Source organism: Sorex araneus, chromosome 2 (assembly GCF_027595985.1).
Source record: "Sorex araneus isolate mSorAra2 chromosome 2, mSorAra2.pri, whole genome shotgun sequence".
NCBI lineage: Eukaryota > Metazoa > Chordata > Mammalia > Eulipotyphla > Soricidae > Sorex > Sorex araneus.
The window spans coordinates 294,673,732-294,693,669 of record NC_073303.1 but is presented as its reverse complement, the minus strand read 5'-3'; the positions used below and the strand labels follow the sequence as shown (position 1 = coordinate 294,693,669).

General features: G+C 49.6%; 1 protein-coding gene across 3 annotated transcripts in view; it reads right to left on the bottom strand.

Annotated features, from left to right (window-relative positions):
- The window catches only part of MCF2L2 (MCF.2 cell line derived transforming sequence-like 2), a 263,863-nt gene that overhangs the window by 234,619 nt on the left and 9,306 nt on the right, over nt 1-19,938 (bottom strand). The window contains exon 1 of one of the 3 annotated variants that reach the window (XM_055124227.1): nt 5,351-5,565. The exons of 1 other annotated variant lie outside the window; for it this stretch is intronic. In XM_055124227.1, the coding sequence (XP_054980202.1) occupies nt 5,351-5,537 (187 nt within the window). In that variant the 5' untranslated portion in view covers nt 5,538-5,565. Of the gene's footprint in view, nt 1-5,350; nt 5,566-19,938 lie in introns of those variants that run through there. One more of the 3 variants, XM_055124228.1, reaches the window with a different exon arrangement.

Below are 19,938 nucleotides of genomic sequence, written 5' to 3'. Positions count from 1 at the left end.
GCTGGGGGGCTTATATGATAGAGGGTCAAGATCCTATTCGTATGCAATTTCCAACTATGTCTCCTCAAGTTGTGGAACTCCGCATTGTCTTGACAGTGTTTGAGCATTGCCCCTTTGCTTTCAATTTGATCTCTGATTCACGATACGTTGTAAATGCTCTCTGCTCACTCGAGGTAGCAGGACCCATAAAGGCCTCCAGCTTGATAGCCTCTTTGTTATCTGCTTTACAGCAAATTCTTTGGACCCGTGAAAAACCATTTTTTGTCACACATATCCGCTCTCACACAGGCCTTCCGGGTCCCTTAGCAGAAGGCAATGCTTGTGTTGATGCACTCACTAGACCATTTTGTTTTGTTATTCAGTCTCCTTTACAATTAGCAAAAAATTTTCATGACCGTTTCCATGTTTCTTCTCGGACCCTTCAACATAGATTTCAAATCCCTCGAGCCGAAGCTCGAGCAATTGTTTTACATTGTCCACACTGTGTCCCTTTTCTTCCTGCCCCCTCCATGGGCATAAACCCTCGTGGTCTTGTGCCTTTACGCATTTGGCAAATGGATGTTACACATTTCTCAGAATTTGGCAGGCTCAAATATCTCCATGTATCTGTGGACACGTGCTCCGGTATCATTCATGCCACTCCCCTTTCTGGGGAGCGGTCCACAAATGTTATCTCTCATTGCCTTGAAGCATGGGCAGCCTGGGGCATCCCAGCCCAACTGAAAACAGATAACGGTCCGGCGTACACCTCTGGTAAATTCACCGAACTTTGTGCACAGATGGGAGTCTCTTTATCTCACGGCCTCCCGTATAACCCACGAGGACAGGGCATCGTTGAGCGTGCTCATTCCACCCTTAAAGCATGCCTAATAAAACAAAAAGGGGGAGTTGGCCTGGGACGGCCCCCTCGAGAAAGAATCTCTGTTGCACTTTTTACTTTAAATTTTTTGATCATTGATGACAAGGGCACCTCCTCTGCAGACAGACATTCTTCAAAGATTCCTGTGTGCCAAGGATATGTTAAATGGAAAGATATCCTTTCTGGTGAATGGCACGGCCCGGACCCCGTGTTAACCTGGGCCAGAGGTTCTGTTTGTGTTTTTCCACAGGACAGGGCAGAACCAGTGTGGATTCCTGAACGTCTGACACGAAAGACCGCACCTCCAGTAGACCAAGAGGTGGAAACTGGTGCTCCTGCTCAGCCTGGTTCCTGTGATGATACGAGCTGAAGAAGCAGCTTTTTGGGCCATTGCTACAACTTGGCCTGCTCTAATCCCTTCCGTTCCCACCTTAATATAGACCTGAGTAGAAGTCCCCTCTATTTTATCAAAGAGTGGGTGGAGGTGGGAGTACTTCTATCCTTATTGCTTCTCGCTGCTTTGGGTTTTTGCCTGGTGTCTATATAATATGCAGCAAGTACAACTATTTACAAGGGCGTGATATTTGCAGGTATCCCGGCCCTGGAGGCACAGCAATCCCCCAAGCTTTGGCTTGCAACTTTGAATCAATAATCTCGCTCAGAACAATCAGGTCTAGCTGGATGTAGCAAAGGTATTGTGCAGCTGAGAACCCTTAACTGCAGGGGACCTCCTGTAGTTGAGGAGTTTGAAAGGGTGCATTATACCCACCTGACCCTTGGACCAACCTAAGACAGGGACCTACAAGCGAGAGGGCTCCCAATGACGGGTAAGGCCAAGGGGGCCGAGGTCGCTACACAGACTTGCTGTTCTAAAACAAAAAGGGGGAACTGTGGAGAGCCTCCATGGAACCGTGCTTCGTGAACACCTGTTTCTTGTTGGTTGCACCGTGCTTCGTGAACAACACCTGATGGGGAATCAGGATGTCTTGTCACGCTCACAAGTTATGGCTGGTTTATCAGCTGCAGACACTTGAGGGCAAACAGGCAGGGAGAAGTATATAAGGGGGGAAGTCACCTGGCTGGTCGGGTTCTCCCTCATGCGTCCCCTTTTCCTCCTTACTCCACGTCCCCGTTCCTGATTTTTTCTCTAACGCATGAGAAAGTTCCTGAATAAATCGCAGCCAAAAGGATCTCCGAGTTGCGTGTTTCTTCGCTGGACGAAGCGGCGCGCGACACACACACACACACACATACGCGCACACACGTGCACACACACACGCACACGTGCACACACGCACACACATACACACACACACGCACACGTGCACACACGCACACACACACACACACGCACACACATACACACATAAAGCCTAAGAGACATAGTAAGTGGTTAAGGCACTTCCCTTGCATGTGGCTGAACCGGTTCAAACCGTGGTACCACATTTGGCACCGCCAGTGACCCTGGTACCGCCAGGGGTCACTCCTGAGCACACAGCCAGTAATATCCCCTGAGCACTGCCTTGTATGGCAGCCCCTCTCTCCCTGCGCCCAAAAAAGGAAAAGATCAACTGAAAATTTACATCAGATGTAAATGTAATAAAATGTTCATTTATCTGGACTACAAAGACCCTTAAAATCAAAAGGAAACAAGTAATGTGGGCTGGATATTACACATAAACACCCTCCCCAAATTTGGCTGTCCTAATCTTTGATACCTGTAAACATTAGCTTAGCTGGGAAAGCAGCGTGTGCAGGGATGGCTTAGATAAAGGGCTGTGGGTTATTCACAGGGGCCCCCCAGTGCAAATCTTTGCATCTCGGGCAGAAAAGACAGTGTGTATATGGAGACAAAGAATGGAGTGAGGTTATCACAGCCAGCACAGCCAACTCTTGAATCACTGAGGATGGAAAAAACAGAAACAATTTCCTCTCAAGCTTCCTGAACCACGGTTTTCAGTTGCAGCCTGTTGGTGTAAAGAGGTTGAACATCAAATCAGCAATGGGTCGGACGGCGAGAGCATGTACTTCCCATGTGGGAGGCCTATGTAGATCCTCAGCAACCTTGAGTCCAATGGCGATTTCACAGGTGTAAACTGTTACAAACCACTGCTAGATGGGTGCCTTAAATTTGGCCTGGAGGCCTCTAGAATTCTAAAAAAATAACTTCCTGCTGTTTTAAGTCATTAAGTTCAACAGTCAGGAAAAAAACTATTCCCAAAGGCACAGACTAAGAAAAGACAGCTACCATCAATGAATATGTATATACAATATGTATATAAAAATTTATATAAAATATATATAAAGGTTGAGTATAACCAATAAAGAAATGTAAATTAAAACAGAAAGAGCTTTCAGCCCATGGGCAAATATTTTAGACTAATAGCATACTGCATTGGTTAGAGTACTGGCAGATTGCTTGGAGGTAAAAATATAGACTTCTTTTTGTAAATGTTGATTTTTTTAAAAGGCAGTTTAATTTGATTCATGTGGAAATATCTGTCAAAATAGTAAATATGCAGCCTTTTGGCCAAGAAATTGCTTGTCTAGGAATTTAACACAAGAAAATAGTAACAAGTGCAAAATAAATCATCTGATGATTCTTGTTTTTCGAGTACAAATACCCATGAATAGGGAATTTGCTCAATAATGATGCAGACGTAAGGACTATAGAGGCACTAAATAAAACCAGATAGATTATCCATAAAGTGATATGAAGGAAATTAAGAGGATAGTAAGCCTTTTAACTTTATAAAGAAAGGAAACAAGATATAAAGCACAAGCTGTTGGGGTCAGAACGATAGCAGAGTGGGCAGGACACCTACCTGCCTTGCACTTGGCCAACTGAGGTTCAATCCCCGGCATTCCATACTGTCCCCCCAAGCCAGCCAGCAGTGATGCCTGAGTGCAGAGGCAGGAGAGAGCCCTAGTCAGCCCTGAGCACCACTGGGTGTAGCCCCCCAAAATAAAGTGCAAGCCATCATCCTTGTATGTGTATCTCAAGGGACTTATTGGAATGATGCTGCAATGGGCAATGGTGGTAGAGTGACCACCAGAATCTCAGTTCCTTCTGCACTCAGCAGCACTGGCGCTGGGGCAGTCGCCTGGCCCGAGACCTGTCTCCCACTCACCCCAGGAATGGCCAAGTGACTAGTGAACACAACCAGAGATGAGCCAAACCACGTGCTCCTGAAGCCAGGCACCCACAGACAGTATTCTGAGGGGACCAGAGCTGACCAGGCACTGAACATAGTGTGGCACGATGTGTCACATCCACACTTAGGGGTTGTGACAAGTGCTGCTCCTACATGACCTGCAGACATGCATTCCTGTTGTGATACATTTAAATGGAGGCAGGGGGTATGCCTGGCGATACTCAGGGCCAGCTCCCGGTTTGTGCTCAGGAATCAGTCCTGACAGGTTTGGGGAAACCATATGGGGTGCTGGGGATCGAACCCAGGTTGGCTATGTGCGAGACAAGTGCCATCCCCACTGTACGATCGCTCTGGTCCTGACATTTTAAACACATCTTATTTTTTGAAAAGAGAAGCAGTCAGTGGAAAAGCAAAGCCTCCACCTCCTAACTCATTGGACATTCAACAAATAAAGAAAACTAGTATCCTGATTAGTACACAACTCAAGCAGCATGTCGGCTCTTAAATTTCACTGGTATCCCATGAATGTAAGGTTGCATGTCAGTCACTTGGACATTCATAAAGCTTACATTAAGATGCTCAAACTTTCAAGGCTGGAGCGATGGTACAAGGGTTAAGGCCCTGGCCTTGCACATGGATGAGTCTGGTTCAATTCCTGACACCACATATGGTCACTCCACCACCATCCCACTCCACCTCAGGTTCCACATATGGTCCCACATATGGTGCTCTGGGCAACACCAGAAGTGATTAAAATGGAAGGAAAATTGTTTCCTGTCTCTCCCATCTAATCACAGCTGCTCTGTGACCAGCTTATGAAGCTAACATGAAGTCTTAGAAGTTCTTAGATTTAACATCAGACAATGTATTTTTCAGCATATGAATTTCAAAATCTAGGATTTTTATCTTCATGTTACAATGCTATATAAGTTTTTTAAGATACAGTAAAACAAAAATAAGTAAACTCTTATAATTCCTTTACCCAGAACTCAAGAATCAACTCCTGGGTACAAAATAGACAATATGCATATATATATGATTAGATAAATAAGTCTTTAAAAATGGATTCTTACACCTTCCATTTGACAGCCTGATTTTTTTCCAAAATAATTAGCCATCTCTTTTTGGTATGAAGTTTTTAGTAAATGACCATGTATAATATTGAGAATAGCTGGGTACTACGTTAAGAGGAAATAAAAAGTTCTTTTTAAAGAACTTCAGCAAATTTAAGGCAGTATTCAAATATAAAAACTTCACTGTCATCTTTTATTTCGCTGAGAATGGAAAGGAATCATAAAACATACAGGAGAGAGTGACATCCTTGCTTCCACAGTACCTTTCGGGGTCCTATTCTCTAGCCTGGTGCAGCTTCCCAGGAAGTGGTGGTAAGCCCTCATCTCAGCCTCTGAGATCCTCACAGTGGGACAAGGTGAGTCTGAGCAGCCGGGGTCATGCTGTCCTCCCTTCTCCTGCCAGGGGCCTGCTGAATTCCAGGCCACTGTGCCTCTGGGTGCTTCCTCCATGCTCCCCTCCGGCCCTGTGCTCCCAGAGCGGTCCACGGCTTCCTCCCAGCCAATCTCTCCAAAGTTCACTCAAGGTCAAGCTCTCTGCAGAGAGCTGATCCGCCGGGCTGGTGATGCTCACAGGATTACAGGCTTCCTCTTTTAGAACAAAAGAGGGTTTGGGACACAGTGCCAGGGACGGGGGCACGCCATGCACGTGCGATGCCGAGTTCAATTCCCAGAAACGCACCAAGCCCAGGACCCTGGACTCCAGCATTGCCACACCGCTAATCTGGAGCACAGCTTGGGAGCCCCCTCCCCACAGACACACACAGGCGCTCAAAAAGAAACATAATAAATGAATAGAACCAAAAATAGAATAGGATGATGAGGATACCGGAGTAGAGGGGGAAATCCCAGAGTCCATAAGAATCAGATTCCCCCCGCCCCCAGGGGTGGTATCACATCGTGAGACTTAAATCAGGTCATCTGATTTTTTTTTTTTTGCTTTGGTTTGGGTTTTAGATTTTGGGTCATGCCTGATTGTGCTCACGTTTTACTCCTAGCTCTGTGCTCAGGGCACCATATGTGGTGCCAGGGATCAAACCCCCCTGGAAATGTGCAAGGAAAGTGCCTTATCCCCTGTCCTACCTCTCCAGCCCTAAGAGTAGAATTTTTATCTATTAAAATACTCAAACACTACATTTCAATGAGTTCTAACAAGTGGCCATGCCTGTGTAACCCAGACCCCTTGCAAAGACCTGGAGTACTCTCCACTGTGGCACTGTAGCACTGTCCTATTGTTCATCAATTTGCTCGAGCAGGCACCAGTAATGTCTCATTGTGAGACTGTTTTTGGCATGTTGAATACGCCACGGGTAGCTTGTCAGGCTCTGTCGTGCAGGCGGGATACTCTCGGTAGCTTGCCGGGCTCTCCGAGAGGGATGGAGGAATTGAACCCAGATTGGCCGCATGCAAAGCAAACGCCCTACCCACTGTGCTATCACTCCAGTCCACTCTCCACTATAGAAAGTCTTTTCTCAGTCAACCCTTGTTCCGAAATCCCAGGTCACCTCTGTGGTGATTTTTTTCTAGAGAAACTAGCTGGCCTTTTCCAAAAACTTCATTCGGACTAACCACACAATATATAATCTTTTGTGAGTGGCTTCTTCTACACTAGATAACCCTGAGACTCCTCCTTCTGACATATCTGTTGCTCATTTATTTTTATTAAGGCATGTCCCTCGTATGGATGGCCCTGATTTGTCTATTCTGCTGCTAACAGACATTTTGGATTTTCCTTCCAATTGGGTTGTAATGAACAAAGTTGCTATAAACAACCATGTAAAGACCTTTGTGAGGACATATATTTTCATTTCTCCTGGATAAATATTTCAAGAGCAGAACAGGACCACAGGGTCAGAGAGGTGTCTATTTAACTGCTAAGAAACTACCAGGATTTTTTCCAAATTGGCTATACTAGAGGACTTGTTAAGATTAACACGCTGTTTAGAACCTCTAAGAGTCGTTTCTGCTAGTATTAACAGCATGTGTCTTTAATATATAATTGACTTTGAGTGATAGCACAGCGGGTAGGGCGTTTGCCTTGCATGCAGCCAACCTGGGTTCGATTTCTCCATCTCTCTCAGAGAACCCAGCAAGCTACCAAGAGTATCCCACCCTCACGGCAGAGCCTGGCAAGCTACCCGTGACATATTTGATATGCCAAAAACGGTAACAACAAGTCTCACAATAGAGATGTTACTGGTGCCTGCTCGAGCAAATTGATGAACATTGGGACAATGGTGCTACTTAATTCAATGTAATTTGAGGCTCTAAAACTTAATCAGAGCTCTTTCCATTTGTCCCCACCTTTAGAAACTGTGAGCATGCCAACACTATGCAAAGTCTCAAGTATTTAACACAGGACTGCAAATAAAGCCACTTTCGAAGAACAGTTTGATAGCTACTGCCAAATTTCCCTCCAAAATGGTTGACCAGTTTGCATTCCCACCAATAGTACAGAAAGTTACTGGTTTCCCTAAAAAGGCTCTTACTAAACATTAACTTCTTTTCTGCAGGGGGTTGGAAAAGTAGGGCCATACGCAGCCACGCACAGGGACTGGAGGTGAGAGGGGATTCTGGGCAGTGCTGGGAGGATCGTATGTGGGCTCAGAGGTCAAACTGGGGTTGACCACATGCAGTCCTTCCCCGCTGTACTACTGCTCAAATTCCAACATTAACTTCTTAGTTATTTTTTTATTTTAGGGAATAATTTATTAGTGTCTGTATCAAATCCATGTAATAAGACCTTAAGTATTTAATACAGTGCATTGCTCCTGTCCAAATAGAAAAAGTAAAAAACAAGATTATTGGAGGCAACAGGAAAATAGCTCGAGGTAAAGCACATGCCTAGCATGTGCAGTCCCCTGAAATTGATTTCTGGCACCATGTGGTCCCCTAGTACCACCAGGCATGGCCCTGGTGACCCTTACGTACCACTGGCCGGACCCTGCCAGAAGAGATTCCTATACAGAGCTATTCTAGTTTCCCCATTACACTGGTCTTCAGACTGAAGACTCTGGTACCTTCAGGAGCAGGGGTGGGCAGCCTCCCCCCGCCCCCACCCTCGCACTGCTGGAAGCCCTAGCAGCTTTGTCTGTGAGAAAAAAAGCATTACAAATCCCAAATATTTAGTCTTTCCAAAAATAATCAATTTTCTCCATCTCGATGCTGGAAAATTAATGCCAGAGAGATAGGACAGCGTGAAGGGCATTTGCCTTGCACATAGCTGACGCAGGTTCGATCCCCAGCATCCCATATGGTCCCTGAAGCCTGCCAGGAATAATCCCTGAGCTCAGAGTCAGGAGCAAGAACTGAGAACCGCTAGGCATGGCCAAAAGCAAAATTCAAAATACAAAACCCACAAATATACATATATATGTATATATTACACACACATACACACACATATAATTAAATAATTCTTGGGGTCCGACAGCTAGTACAGGCATTAAGGCACTGGCCTTGCATGCAGCTGACCCTGGTTGGATCCCCAGCACTGCGTATAGTTATATAGCATCTTGATGACCACCAGGAAAAAGCCTGAACGCAGGGCCAGGGATAGCTCCTGAGCACTGCCAAGTATGGCCCCAAACCACCATACAGTTCTTTCTCTGGTACAACATTTTTTTCTGATTTTTAAATTGACTTTAGCATTGGTTTTAAATTTTATAAAAAGCTGTTCGATTTCTAGAAAATAATGATAAAATGATTCTTTAAACTTTGGCATCATTATTGTTGGAGTTGTATTTAATTTATAGATCAATTTGGGGAGAACTGATACCTTTATATTGATTCTTCCAAAGCTTAAACCCAGATGAGGTGCTATTTTTATAAACAGTGCACACTGAAAGCACTGAAAGGTATGAAATACCACATAATGTTTATTTCCTTCTCATCTCTTCGGCTTTTTTTCAGATTCTGCCACAAAGTCAAAGAAAATGATAACATGATCTTTCCCTTTAAAATCTGCATCCGTTTTCTCAAAGCACTAGGCAGAGAAGCTCGGGCCACACCTGAAGGACAAATAGGGTTTGAAGAGTGGAATTTTCCTTCTCCTCTCCTTCCTTCCCACAGGGCAAGGTCTGACATCCCAGGCAAGGCTGAGGGATTTTCTGTCATTTGCAGGCAAAGCCTCTGGTGGTTGAAAAAGGGAGAGAAACTGCTATGGAAACACACTGAGATGAAGTGTAGAGGAATGGAGCCGGAGAGATAGCTCACGGGAAGACATGTGCCTAGACGTAACTGACCCCCGTTTGATCCGTGGCACCACATATGGTTCCACAAGTGCCACCTGGAGTGACTTCTGAGCACAAACCCAGGAGTAAGTCCTGAGCACAGAGAAGGCAGGAAGGCAGGAAAGCAGGGAGGGAGGAAGGCAGGGGGGGAGGAGAGAATATTGTGGAGTGGGAGTGGGAGTTATGAGGTCCATATTTCTAATCTAGCCCCTGTACCTAATTTTTCCAGTAAAGTAGGGAAAACCCTGAGAGTGAGTAAGCGAAAGGTGGTTTGTTGAAGGGGCCATGACGTGAAGCCCTGACCTGTGAGACCTGAGGTCATTAAAGACAGGGACAATTGTCCTAGTGTTGTGACTGGTGGAGGGATGAGGGATGGGTGTTCGATCGTTGCATAACTGAAAGGCAAACATGAAAGCTTTGTAACTATCTCACAGCCACTCAATACCAAAAAAAAGCTCCATTTGGAAGACTTGCCGGCCTGCCTATGGCTCCTCTGCATCTGCAGAAAGCGCCCTGTGCCCCTCTACCCGTTGTGAATGTGGGTTCTGAGATACTATGGGAAAGAGCTGTGTTTCACAAGTGATACAGCCAGATGCGAGAGGACAGCAGCAATGTGGGGGCTGGGGAGAGAGCGCGTGGGAGTGCCTTGATCGCAAGAAGCCCGGGCTCGACCCCCAGTACACTGGCTGCTCGAGCACTGCAAAGAACCACTCTCAGTGCCTGTGCCAAAAAAGCCAAAGGAAGAGAAAAGCAACCAGCGTCAGGGAGCCAGGGAAGCAGAGAGACCTGAGAGCAGAAGAGGAAGAAGCTCAAGGGAAGAGAGAGGGGGAGAAGCTGCGGAGGGACAGAGGCTCTGCCTGCTCTCCATCTGGTTTGGTTGTTTGGGTTGAGTTGGGTTGGGTTGGGTTGGAATTGGGTTGGGTTGGGTTGGGTTGGGTTGGGTTGGGTTGGGTTGGGTTGAGTTGGGTTGGGTTGGGTTGGAATTGGGTTGGGTTGGGTTGGGGTTGGGTTGGGTTGGGTTGGGTTGGAATTGGGTTGGAATTGGGTTGGGTTGGGTTGGGTTGGGTTGGGTTGGAATTGGGTTGGGTTGGGTTGGGTTGGAATTGGGTTGGGTTGGGTTGGGATTGGGTTGGGATTGGGGTGGGGTGGGGTGGGTGGGGTGGGGTGGGGTGGGTTTGGTGGTTTTGGTTCAGTTTGATTTGGTTTGGTTCAGTTTGGTTTGATTTGGTTTGTTAGGTGGGTGGGTGGGTCGGTCGGTTGGTTTGGTTGTTTGTGTTGCTTTATGGTTTTTGGTTGTTTGTGTTGCTTTGTGGTTTTTGGTTGTTTGTGTTGCTTTATGATTGGGATGGCGTGTTTGTGTTTGTGGTTCGGGTGGTGGGGATGAAACTCAAGGCTTTGTTGCTGCGAGCTCCTTTTCAGACCTTCTCAAGCAGCATCTTCATTTCACCTTTCCACACCTGCAGGTCAGCACGTGTCCTGCATGAGTCCCCAGCTGGCAGTTATAACGGGGTGAGAGAACGGTTCCCATCCTTTCTACCCTGCACACCGTGGTTGAAGACCACTGCTCTAAACTGCTCCAGCGTTTGCTTCACATCAGCCTCCCTGACAGAGGAAGGTCCGAGGGCAGCATTCATTCGTCCAAGCCCTCAGTGCCCCCACTGACCCCCCAGAATGCTGATGCTACACCATTCAGGCAGCAGCAGGCTCTCTCTTAACGGGGCAGGGGACAGGGATCCACCTGCGCCTTCGCATGAGTCCTCAGCCCTGGCCAGCCACCATTTCCACAGACTCCCAGGCAGCCCAATTCATCTGAACTTGAAGCTTAAGGAAGAACAGGCAGAAGAATTGCTCTCTCTTCAATGGATGGATTGACGCTGGTTTCCTTGGGTACGGAAAGAGAAAAGGTCTAAAATGAATTCAAAGTGATTTGGTCACAGTGGAGATGAAAAAAAGAAACCTGGGGACCAAAGGGATAGTACAGGGCAAGGCACTTGCCTTGCACAAGGCTGATGTGGGTTCAATCCCTGGTATCCCATATGGTCCCCCAAGTAGTACTGCCAGGAGTGACTTCTTAGTGCAGAATTAAAAATACACCCTGAGCATCAATGGGTGTGGCCCCTCCCCCAAAAAACTTTCCCCACCACCACACACACACACACACACACACACACACACACACACAACACCTGGGCTTGTCAGGATCTGTAATCAGACAACTGGACAAAGGGTTCCAAAGTAAGTCTTCCAAGTTGGGCAAGACCAACATACGCAGACCCGTGGGCACCTGCATCGTGTCTACAGACTCGGTCCTTGAATCACCCTCCCAGCACTCTAAATACAGTGCCTGGGCAACAGATATGGGACAGGGGTTAAGGCTCCTGCCTCACATGTGACCTGTCCTGGTTCAGTCTCCAGCACCACATATGTCCTCTGAGCATCACCAGGAGTGATCTCTGAGTACAAAGCATGATCTCTCGAGCACCACTGAGAGTGACCCCTAGGAGCACTGAGTATGGTCCAACCGCACCCCCCCACAATAAAGCACTATAGCACTGTCGTCCCATCCCGTTGTTCATCCATTTGCTCGAGCAGGCACCAGTAACGTCTCCATTGTGAGACTTGTTACTGTTTTCTGCATATTGAATACGCCACAGGGAGCTTGTCAGGCTCTGCCATGCGGGTGGAATATTCTCGGTAGCTTGCCGGGCTCTCCAAGAGGGACAGGGGAATCAAACTCTGGCCGGCCACATGCAAGGCAAATGCCCTACCCGCTGTGCTATAGCTCCAGTCCTCCCACAATGAAACAGAACTGTAATCATAAAGCTTGGAAGGGTGAAATCAGACATTGTCGAGTATTTCACGTTTTCTGAGGTCTCAAGACCTCATCAGTGAGTTGGTTTCTGTGCTCGTGCAGTCAGGAAGTGCAGCGATTCCTTCGAACCGATTATGGACAGGCAGTGTGAGACAGCTGGCGATACACCCTGGCTGTGAGGGGGTGGGGGCTGTGATGGTTGCCTGAGGTCTGCATCAGCTGGTGAGTGATGAGGAGCTGACCCACAGTTCCGTGCGGGTAACAAGACGCTCCCCGGAGGGCGGCCAGGCCAGAGTCCAGGTGCTACTCTCAGGCCAGGCCTAGGGTTGCGTCCCGGTCACCGGTCCTGGGGGACACTCAGTGCTTTGGAGACTGGCGGGCCTGGCACAAGGCTGACCTGGGTTGACCCCTGGCACCCCACATGGTCCCCCGAGTATTGCAGGATGTTCCGGTGGACAGGAACTCTGGCTCTGGTGCCAAGACAACCCAGGCTCAAACCCTGGCCCTGCTGTAGACCACAGGCCACTCCCCTGTCCATAGCCGGGTGACTTACACAGCCTGAACTGCACCAGTGTGTGAATTCTAAAGTCTACCACGTGCATGATGCTGATTATGCCTGCAAGGAAGACATCAGTGGTTGAGCTGAACAGACCCGTGCCGCTGAGACAGTCTCCCATTCAGAGTCACCGAAACAACCAACCCGGCTCTCACGGTAGAGCTGCAAGGGGACCTGCACTCACTTGGGCAGAGATTAGTCCCTACCACCAGGCTCCAGCGCCGGGATCACCGGGCAGGATCATGGCCTTAAAGCCCATGGGAAAGCAGCTGACTGGACTGCAGCCTGGTCTCTAGACAGAGTCCAGGATGAGCAGAACCGTTTCCATGATGGCATGAATGAATTGTTCAAGAGAGTTTTGGGGGGCCACGCCTGAATGTGCTCAGAGCTGACTTCTGACTCTGTGCTCAAGGATCACTCTTGGTGGGCTCAGGAGGACCATGTGGGGTGCTAGGGATCGAATCCAGGTCGGTTACATACAAGGCAAGCACCCTGCCCTCTGTACTCTCTCTCTCTCTAGCTCCTGACGGTTTTATCTTTCTTTTAAAGCTGTTATATGAAGTAGGATTCGGTAGAAACGTAAGGCTACCTAAAGATTTTTTTTAACTTCACAACACAGGGTTGGAGAAATAGTATAGGGGTTAAGACACTTGCCTTGCATAAAGCCAACCCAGGGTTGATATCCAGCACTACCTATGGTTCTCCCAGCACCACCAGAAGTGATCCCTGAGCACAGAATCAGAACTATCTCCTGAGCACAACTGGGTGTGTCCCCGAAACCAAACTAAATGAACAGACAAGATGAGCTTTTGGAGCCAGACACAGGCCGTTGGCCATCACAGGCCCGGGGGGCCTTGGGAGGGGGCGGGCAGTCCTGTCTGTGCTTCACGTAAGAGACCCCTAAGTCTAGGCAGCTCGCAGATAACGGGAGGAAGCTTTCTCATAGAACTCAGCTCCCAAAAAATGGACCACAGTGTCTCACACTCAATATTCCAATATCTGGCCAAACACACGAAATGGTCTGAGAACCCCCATCCCACCCCACCCCCAAGGTCCAAGTACTGTAGGTACTCAGAGCTCACCTGAACTAAGTTGGGATGGCAGGAGACTGTGTGGAGAAGCCTATTTTCTTGGTGCAATGATATTACAAGTAGCCAGGGATGGGGCTGACGATTAGAGCCAATTACCTTGCATATGGAAGGCCCTGCGCTGCATCCTGAGCCCCGCCTTCCCAAAAGGAGAAACATTATACTAGGTGAGAAGCCAAGGAGAAGTTCTGCTTATCCCCTAGAACCCAGAATGCTGAACTCAGAGAGGCTAGAATACTAGAGGCTTTGCTGAATCCACAGACGAATAAGAAACCACCAAGAGGCCAGAGAGACAGCACAGGAGCAAGGAACTGGCCCTGCCCACGGCAGATCCCAGTTTAATCGTCAGTAACCCGTATAGTTCCTGAGTACTGCCAGGAGTGAGCCCTAAGCATAGAGCCAGGAGTAAGCCCAGAATAGTCAGGTGTGACTCAAAACAAGGGGAGGAAGGGAAGGAGAGAGGGAGGGAGGGAGGGAGGGAAGGAGGGAGGGAGGGAGGGAGAGAAGGAAGGAAGGAAAGAAGGAAGGAAGGAAGGAAGGAAGGAAGGAAGGAAGGAAGGAAGGAAGGAAGGAAGGAAGGAAGGAAGGAAGGAAGGAAGGAGGGAAGGAGGGAAGGAGGGAAGGAGGGAAGGAGGGAAGGAGGGAGGGAGGGAGGGAGGGAGGGAGGGAGGGAGGGAGGGAGGGAGGGAGGGAGGGAGGGAGGGAGGGAAGGAGGGAAGGAGGGAAGGAGGGAAGGAGGGAAGGAGGGAAGGAGGGAAGGGAGGGAGGGAGGGAAGGAGGGAAGGAGGGAAGGAGGGAAGGAAGGAAGGAAGGAAGGAAGGAAGGAAGGGAGGGAGGGAGGGAAGGAGGGAAGGAGGAAGGGAGGGAGGGAGGGAGGGAGGAATCACTGAGTTTTCATTAACTGTGGCAGTCTGAGTCTGAATTATGGGGGCAGGGTGAAGGGATATTTAGGGTCACCCTAAGCTTCTCTCCCCAGATTGGGAAGAAGCTGGGAGTGGAGAGAAGCTCTATTGGTGAGGAGAGGGTGGGTGCCTCGGAACAAACAGCACCAGCTGACAGAGAGAGCAGAAACCCTTTCCTGGCCACCAGTGCATGGGCAAAGCCCCACCGCAAGTGGAGGAGAGACCAATCACACAGGAATGCCCCCTCCTGGGGGCAAAGAGCCCAGACATCCCATGCCAGCTGTCCTCCAGCCCGTGCTTCTTGGGGACTGACCCTTTGTCTGCAGTAATGGTGTATGAAACTGTAGCCTGCACACCCCCTCACCCCCTAAGACCCGAGGGCTCCATCACCTCCCAGCACACATTGTGTGCAAGGCTTGTTTTCAGGGGGGCTCTGAGCTGCTCTCTCCAACACCCACAACATCTCCAGCTCATTCCAAAGGAAGACACCGTAAGAGGGCAAATGATTCCGTGCCCCCTTACCCAGCAATTCACAGATGAAGTCCCCCCACACACCCATGCCTGTCACCCTGCCTCACTGCCTCTGCCCTTGCAGCCCCATCTCCAGGGCCACAGAGAGAGCTCAGCAGCGTGGAGCACCCACACTGCAAGAGGTCGAGAGTTCCATCCCTGATGCCAGCACAGGCACCAGCACAAGCCTGGCAGCTCTGCTACCTGTGATCCCCAGGGCTGGAAATGATTTCTAGCCACACACTAGCCGGGGGTGTGCAAATGCCACAACTAAAGGCTGTGACCCCTGGTGAGCAATGCAACTGAGAAAGATCTGCCGACACATGGCAGCAGACACCGTCAGTCATGGGAAAAGCACTGTCGTCATCACGGCAGACGGAGCTGAGCCCGTGACCCAAAGCTGGACCCGGAACCAAGTCAAGAGCTCCATTTTATACAGTATCTCGTGGGGGACGGGGCAGGGGCAGGCAGCTGGCAAGAGAGACCAGAAGCAGAAACTCCCAAGCGTGTGATTTGGCAAGGCAAGGTCTGGACCACCTCAAGGATGCGAACACATTTGAAGTACATTCCCAGGGTACCAAGATTGCAAAGCAAGACTAGGAGCCTCTCAACAGCATCCCAGAGGCACCCCACGGTATGCCGCCCAGACTCAGGGCCCCTTGGCCGCTCCTTCTCTCTGCCGATATAGTCTGCTTGAAGTTCACCTGCCTGAGAGGTGGCTAGGGGTCTCTTTTCCTCACCACAGCCAGCGCTACCACAATGTGTGCAAGCCCCCAACTGAAAAGGAGCATGACGGCCCCAGTGAGCACCGTGGCCAAGCATGGATGACAAACTCGCCCACCCGTTATCAGCACATCCACCATGCCCACAGGCTAACTCACACTCCCACCTGGGCTTCTAACACACACAAGGGGGGTAGCTGAGGGGGCACTTTCCTCCCAAGCTGGAGGGATAATGAAACGCTCCCTTTTACGCTCCTCCTGCTGGCTCATAAAGGCGCTTCATGTTCCTGGAGTTCCTTTCGCTATAGCTCTCGAAGGATTTCTCTTCCACTTGCAACCGTGTGGTCTCCTTCCAACTTGTGAATGAAGCCAGGCTCCTGCATCGTTATCACCCTCTCTTCGGTGAGAGAAAAGAAAATTCGGGTGAATAACAAAATTGCTCCCATTCAATTACAGAGATGAGCCTTGCTCTCCTACCCTGAGGCTAATCCAGCCCACAAGGCCCCAAAATAAGACAAGTTGGAATTTCTACCTGTAAGGAAGACAAAGTCTGTTGTCAGAAAAGACTTGTTCAGGCTTGACCAACAACAATAATCACGATCACGAAATCCCATTGTTCGTCGATTTCTCTCGAGCAGGCTCATTTGTCCTATCCCTGAGATTTTAGAAGCCTCTCTCCACTGGGCCTTCCTAATGGTGCCCCATTGGAGGCTCTTTCCGGGTCAGGGGTAAGAGATCCAGCTTGTTACTGGCTTTAGCATATGAATACACCATGGGAAGCTTGCTAGGCTGTCCTATGTGGGCAGGAAACTCTCAGTAGCTTGCCAGTCTCTCCCAGAGGGAGAAGTAGGTTCTAAGATATCTTCTGGGAGCTTGCTCTGGATGTTGGCCGTTGATGGGATTACACACACCTGGGTTCCTCTGTCGGTACCTTCATGCATGAGGCCTGTCCGAATGTGTGGAGAGGGGCCTCCAGCATGGCTGTGGCTAGGTTTAGGTGGTCTTCAGCCGCTGGGAACTCTGCTCGGGGCGGGGAGGGAAGCTGGAGCCCATCCCCTCTGAGGGGCCCCGGGGAAGACAGCTAGGTGTTCGGGCAAGAGACTCTCTGGGCAAGAGACTCTCTGCCAACAACAATAATATGCATCTATATTTGGGTGGGATTTGGGGGGTTGGGGGGTGGAGGTACACCTGACTGTGCTCAGGGCTTACTCCTGGCTCTGTGGCTCTGCACTCAGAGATCACTCCTGGGTGTGCTTGGGGGACCATATGAGATTCTGGGGATCGAACCTGGGTTGGTTATGTGCAAGGCAAGAGACCTGACTATTGGGGCTGGAGCATAGCAAGGCGGGTAGGGCATTTGCCTTGCACGCGGCCAACCCAAGCAACCGAGTTCGATTCCCAGCATCCCATATGGTCCCCTGAGCACCGTCAGGAGTAATTCCTGAGTGCATGAGCCAGGAGTAATCCCTGTGCATCGCCGGATGTGATGCAAAAAGGAAAAAAAAAAAAAGAACTGCCTGTTACACTTCCACTCCAGCCCCTATATATCCATATTTAGAATAAATGGGTGGGGAGGGGCAGCGACAAGCCAGGCTGGGAGGCAGCTCAAATGGTAGAGCACACAGTTTGTGAGTTAGGCCTCGGGTTCGATCCCCGGCACTACAAGCTTCCTCCTCCAGCTCCACCAGGAGTGATCCCCGGTCTCAGAGCACTGCCCAGAGTGGGACCCCAAATAGCAAGACTAGACCCAGTAATACACACCCAGAGACGGACATCATCTAAAAGAGACCTCGGCCAAGAGAGGGAGGCTGGGCCGGGCCTGGTCCACTCATTCTGTGATGGCTGGAGACAAGCCCTGCGTGATTCTGACAGGAGGGCACCGGGAGGCTGCCGGAGGAACCACACAAGGGACAGGCACCGGAGAAAGTCGGGGTCAGAGAAATAGTGCGGATTTAAGCTCCCTGCCTTGCATGCGGCTGATCCCAGTTCAAATATCCTGGCATCGGCAAACCACAACACCCAAAAGGAGAGAGAGAACAAAAGGGAATGCCCTGCCACAGAGGCAGGGTGGGGTGGGTGGGATGGGGTGGGGTGATGGGAGGGATACTGGGAACACTGGTGGAGGGGACTGGGCACTGGTGGAGGGATGTAAACAAAATGCAAACATGAAAGCTCAAAAGTTTGTAACTGTAACTCATGGTGATTCACTAATTAAAAAAAAAAAAAAAAGGAAAATCCAGCATTGGGGCTGGAGCAATAGCACAGCGGGTAGGGCATTTTCCTTGCACATGGCCGACCCGGGTTCAATTCCCAGCATCCCATATAGTCCCCTGAGCACCGCCAGGAGTGATTCCTGAGTGCAGAGCCAGGAGTAACCCCTGTGCATCGCCGGGTGTAACCCAAACAGAAAAAAAAAATCCGGCATCACCTATGGGTCCCCTGAGCGTGGCCTGGTGTCTCTCCTGAGCAGGGTGAGGGATAGGGCTGAGCACTGCCGGATGAGGCCCAATATACAGAAAGCAAACAAAGAACAGGGGACCGGGAGGCTAGGCAATTAGGGGGGCTGGGACAGAGCCCTTTGCATGTTGCTCAAATAGAGCAGCAGAAAGGAGGCCTCAACCCAAGGAGGGAATGATAAATTGAATGCGACCCTGTGCTCAGGGTGCAGACAGAAGGCCGGAAGTCAGACATCTTTCCCAGTGCCCATTTAACATAAACAGCCCATCCAAAATGCTGTGTGCCAGGTTTAGAGAGATAGAACAGGAGTTGGGGCACTTGTCTTGCATACACCAGACCCAGGTCGGTCCCCAGTGCCACACATGGTTCTGTGCCCCCCCCCACCCCACCCCACCAAAGCACTCCTGATAGCGATTCCTGAGCACAGAGCCAGAATTAAGTCCTGAGCTGGGTCTGGTCCAAAGCCAAACGCAAACAAAAATCAATCAAGTAGCATTAAATCATTTCTGCCTTGATAAAGCACAGAGTATAAACTGAATAAAATCTAGGTTCAAATCCTGACTCTATCATTTCTTCTTCTCCTTCTCTTCCCCTCCTCCTCCTCCTTCTTCTCCGCTTCCTTCTTCTTTTCCTTCTTCCCTTCTTTCTCCTTCTCCTTCTTCTTTTGGTTTTGGTCTTGTTTGGGGGCCACCCTGTGGTGCCAGGAACTGAACCTCAGCCAGGCACATGCTAGACATCTGCACTAACCACTGTACTCTCTGCCCCTTCCTGTGCTCTTTTCAACCTGTCATCGATAGCAGGAAAGTCGCCCTGTTGTGAGTCATCCACACTCAGGCTGTTGGGTTCTCCTGAATTTTTAGTTTGGGGCAGAGGTATGGCCCCCAGCAGTGGGATAACCCTGATCAACAGAGCTCCTGCAGGAGAGCGAGAGGAGAATGAGGTCTAGGCAGCACTGGGCAAGTCCACGCGGGGCTGAAGCCATCCTTGCACCTAAGGCTCCATCCCGGCTTCTCAAGTTTCTCCCCTCCAACAGGGACTAATGCAGTCACAGGACGCAGCAGAGATGTTGATCGACCACTCCTGCACTGCAGGTGATGCATCAACAGTTGACGACAGGTTCGTGGAAACTGACTCTAAGTAAAACAGCCCGTAGGGGCCGGAGCGATAGCACAGCGGTTAGGGCGTTTGCCTTGCACGCGGCCGACCCGGGTTCGATCCCCGGCATCCCATATGGTCCCCCAAGCACTGCCACGAATAATTCCTGAGTGCAAAGCCAGGAGTAACCCCTAAGCATCGCTAGGTGTGACCCAAAAAGCAAAAAAAAAAAAAAAACAGCACATAAAGGCGTGCAAATAACAGTTTCTACATTGTCTTGTAAGGTGAATGAGAAAAACAATCCCAGGCAGCAGTGAGAGAAATGAAATGGTGGGCTTCATTAGCATGAAGCTGCATTATCCTCATTCAACACACGAGGGAAGCAAGACTCAAGACCAAATAACAACTCGGCTCTTCACGGGCAAAGCCTGGGTGCCGGCTGACTTCACATCTGGAACCGCAGGAATTGTCACTGAGACT